The sequence below is a fragment of the Mesitornis unicolor genome, unplaced genomic scaffold, assembly GCF_000695765.1.
Source record: "Mesitornis unicolor isolate BGI_N332 unplaced genomic scaffold, ASM69576v1 scaffold10996, whole genome shotgun sequence".
Classification (NCBI taxonomy): Eukaryota; Metazoa; Chordata; class Aves; order Mesitornithiformes; family Mesitornithidae; genus Mesitornis; species Mesitornis unicolor.
In genome coordinates, this window is record NW_010189045.1 from 1 (window position 1) to 4600 (window position 4600).

Sequence of the window (4600 nt, forward strand, 5' to 3'; positions counted from 1 at the left end):
GGGGGGACATGGTCCCCTCACTCGCCCCTTGCTGGCGGCCATGAAGAGGCAGAACGTGCGGACCCTGTCCCTCATCATCTGCACGTTCACCTACCTGCTGGTCGGGGCTGCCGTCTTTGATGCCCTGGAGTCCGACAACGAGATGCGGGAGGAGGAGAAACTCAAAGCCGAGGAGATCCGGCTCAAAGGAAAGTACAACATCACCAGCGAGGACTACCGGCAGCTGGAGTTGGTGATCATGCAGTCTGAGCCGCACCGGGCCGGTGTCCAGTGGAAATTTGCTGGCTCCTTCTACTTTGCCATCACGGTCATCACGACCATCGGTGAGTGTCTCACCTTGGGGGTCAGGGCCAGGGCTGGGGCAAAAGCCCCCCTGATTAGGAGAAAGGGAGAGGGGCAGGGGTCCATGGCATGTTAAGGGTTAAGCGCTGGATGAGTTTTTTGGCTTCCCTCCTGTGTTATGTAATTCATTGCTCTTCACAGGCACTTGTTGGACTTGTCACTGTCCCACACCTCTTCCCCTGGAGATGGAGCCTGTGTCCCCTGGGTGGGACTGGAGAGGAGTGGGGTGAGGGGACTGGCACTGGCCAGGTGGTTACCACTGAGTGGTGGCTTGGGTGGCAAGGATGAGGGGGAAGAGGGAGGGTGCTTGGAGTTCCCCTCAGGAAGAAGGAGACTCTGTGTCCATTCTCCTCCTTGCCCCTTAAGAGACACGGGGAAAACTTAGGCAAAAGGCAGTTGGACAAGGGTGAAAACGATGAGGGCAGGGGAACTGGATCAACTGGGAAAGCCCTTGATGTGGCCAAGCGCAGCCCTGCTCTCGCAAACATCGTTTTGGTGTTAGCAAGGGCTGTGGCGGGGGTTCCCATAGCTGTGGTCCCATCTCTGGGCCTTCCCAGCATGTTCTTGAAGTTTTTATTGCAGCTGGAATGTCTGCTGTGCCAACAGGTCACAGTGTGTGTCTGCTATTTGTGGGCACAGGGTCGACAGGCAAAGGCATGCTTGTTGTCACATCCATGCTGCCCAGGTTTGGTTGAGGGACAGTCAGTGGACACAGCCACAGGCTGTCATTTTGGACTTCTCCGCTTCCCGCAGCTAAAGTGGAGCATTTTCGTGTAGTTTGCTTCCCTACCGTAAAAATAAATACCACGATAAGTAGAGGTTGCAGAGTGCACGCAGAACTGTGCTACAACTCTGGTGTCGGCTTGATGAGCTGGTTTGTTCTTCCTGGTTTTGTGTTCGTTGAGGTGGGTTTACAGAGGCAGTTGGTAACGTTCATCTCCCATCACATCTCAATATTCCCCCCTAACATATGGGGAAGTCTGAAAAGACCCCCTCTAGCTTTGTGGCTGTTTATTACTGCATTATATTGAATGGGACATGAAAGACTAGCTCTCTTATTTACAGAAGGACTTAATCTTTTAATTATTTAGGGCTTGTTACAGGAAATTTGCATGTTGCCACCTGAAGATACTTACAGTTTTCAGCAGAACCTGCTGTCCACTGCTCTTTGAGCAGTGTTTGCTTACGTTTGTATTTGACTATATTATACCTAGGGCAGTAAAAAAAATCTCCTTTGAACAGCCATCTGACAGGATAATGCCTATTTGCCCTTACACAGATAACATTTTAAAGGGATAACCTCTTTTTTTTCTGTTACTAGAGAGGTGTGTGTGTGTATATATATATATATATATCTATAAATGCATATATTAATAGGCTTTAGAACACAGAGTAGAATGTAACTTTGGCTGATCTTTTCCTGCTGTTCATCACGATGTCAGAACTCTTCTTCCTCCTTTGGTCACTAGTTGTCTCACCCTCGATCTGTCTCCTGTAATTTATTTGGGCTAAGTGAATACTGGACTGTCATGCTCCTCTGGGTTACAACAAGGCTTCCATGCACATGCCTGTGTACTCACCGTACTCCTGCCTAAGATGTGGCTGCGATAGTTTCTGTGTTCTTAAGCTCAGTCAGTGACAGGTGGAAAGAGCTGTTTTTACAGTAGTTTGCTGTTTTGATCATATTTTTCCTGGAAATGAGTACAACTTGCTTGGGAAGCTTTAGCATTTTCCCCTGCAACGAGCTGTGATTTGTTTAGGAAGCTGGGAGCACCTCAGCATGCAGGGGATAGCGTGCATTTCTGTAGGCAGAGGCGCTTGGGAATGTCAGAATTGTTTAAATTTAAAATGTGTATAGCAACAGGGAACCACTGGGAGGAAGAGTGATAACAAAGAACAGTGCAGAAAGACAAATGTTCTTCAATGATTGCCCAGGAGGAGCAGATACATCTTTCAAAAGTTTATTAGCAGTTACTACCTGCGTCTTACCAAGCACACTTCTCTTTTGTGTATCATCTTTTCAGTACTAAAGTAGTTTTGTGATGTTATCTGATCTACTGGTAGTCTGCAAAAGTGAACGTGAAAGGTTTTTCTTTAATTTCTTATGTATCCTAAAATAATTTGGTTCAAAGGGTGAAAAAAACTACTTTTTGTATTTAAGCTCTCAGGAAAACAAGAGATTTCTTCTCTCTGTTTCTTGCATGGGGCAGTGTTCCTAAATTTTCATAGTAATCTTTTGTGGTGGTCCTTCTTTTTCACCTGACTGTGTGTTTGCCCTCGTACACATTTCCTACTCCCCTGAAACCTTCTAGACAGACTTCAAGAAGCACATGCAGTGGTTTATGCCTTCGTAGTCACTAGATGGTCCTGCAAAAGTGCAGCTAATTAACCGTCATAGGCTGGTTTTTAAAACAGTGAATAAAACCCTTCATTGCCTAGAGTGGTAGATCCATCTCTGCAAAACTTCTCTTCAGAGAGAGTCCGGGAAGTCTAGGAATATGCATATGACAGCAGGCTAATTTATGCCTAACTTAATTGTTCTCCTTGGTACCCACTAGCAACATTGTCCAAAGCGATTACCTCTTTATCGATTGAAAACTGCTGTGGCTTTAATGTACTCAAAGCCGAGTGTCGCTGGCCGTGGCCCATGAGGCAGCAGCCACCACCGCAGGTTGTCTGGCAGGGGCCGGCTCTTGGCCGGCGGCTCGGCGGGGCGGGGCGGGTCGTGGTGCTGAAGGGACAGCTCCGGGGAGGGCAGTGGTGCTGAAGGGACAGCTCCGGACTCCTCTCCTCGGAGTTTCCTCCCCAGAACACAGCCTTGTGCTTTTCCACGTTTTTTTTTTCCTACTCCCTAGGTGGAAATTTTATTTTATTTATTTATTTAAATTAACAACCGCAGGTGCTTCAACATTCGATGACTCTGCTCTTCCAACCCATTAGCAGAAGAACACCCTGCTTTCACAAAGTTTTGGTCGTGTTTTACTTCTGTGAAAGTTTTTAAGTGGTCAAAAAAGACCCAGTAAGCTGTTCTTGTCTCTTACCGGTTGCGAAGTTTATTACAGGATTGTTCTAATTTCAGAGTTATCTAGTATAATTTGCTATCCAATTCCAGTTACATGGGCATTTCCAGTTACATGGGCATTTCCAGTTACATGGGCATTTCCAGTTACATAGCCAAAATGATGACAGAGAGCAATTTAATCAGGTTCTCCGTCCAGCTATTTATCTTTTATGAGATACTCTGCAGAATACACCACAGAGTTCATCAAGAGGCTGGATACGACAAATGAAAACACACAACTTTTGAAAAGAAAAGGCAATTCCTAGGTTTCCTACTAAGTTTTAATGCCCTTTTCTACAGGTTTATAAGAATGAGTAAACTGCTTCTGTGTAAGCAGGTGTCAACACTGTGAAAATGTGTTATTGGTATGGATATCGCTCCATCATTTAGGCCTTAAAGGGTGATAGTCATACTTGATTTAACACCAGCGAGCTCTAGTAAACACTGAATATTTCTGGAGGCTTGTGCAGAATGTAAAGAACTGAAAGCTGTTTATGTCACCCTAAAGTGAACTGAAACAACAAACAGATTGAGGATTTTTATTTATTTATTTTTTTCCTGAAAAAAAATTGTAAGGAGATCACAATTCAGACAGTGTGTGCTGTGAATTGCTATTCTCTTTTTCGAGCTTTTAGGACTTTGTGTTCAGTCTCAAACCTACCACAAGCAGTGACTGAGTTATCCTGGTGAATGGAGACAAAACAGCTTTTAAGAATGAGGTACAGTACCTGTAATGGTGAATGGAATATCCACCTATTGACAGCTGTTTGGCTGCTGAGTAGCTAAACACTCAGGAAATGCCTACATCCATTGCATACTTCTGGCAGACAGTGGCCTGACAGGGAGTTTGTACCTGCATTAATGAACTAAGCAAACACATGGTTAAATCCGTTTCAGGATAGACGTTAAGTTTCCATGTCCTTTCTCTGCATCACTTTACCCTTCTGAAAAATGAGTATAGAAATACCAAGTTGGTAGTGTTGCAATGCCTCTGTTTTGCTTTAGAAAAACAGTGTTTTTATGTGTGAATTACTTTGTTAGTATTGCTCCTCCTTTAAGATCAGTCTCTCGTGTCTTGAGTCTGCTCTTGGTTTTTGATGGATGGTAAGATTTAAAGTCCACTGAAAAGCTTTGAGTAGAGAATCATGACAGACGAACAATTTGCAGTGAAAAGAAAGGAAGAAAACAAGACTTGAA

The 4600-nt window shown here is 44.7% G+C and overlaps 1 protein-coding gene across 1 annotated transcript in view; it reads left to right on the forward strand.

Annotated features, from left to right (window-relative positions):
• Positions 1-7: 7 nt before the first annotated feature.
• The window catches only part of KCNK9 (potassium channel, subfamily K, member 9), a 79686-nt gene continuing 75093 nt past the window's right edge, over positions 8-4600 (forward strand). The window contains exon 1 of the mRNA XM_010185944.1: positions 8-323. Coding sequence (XP_010184246.1) covers positions 41-323 — 283 coding nt within the window. The 5' untranslated portion in view covers positions 8-40. The remainder of the gene's footprint in view (positions 324-4600) is intronic.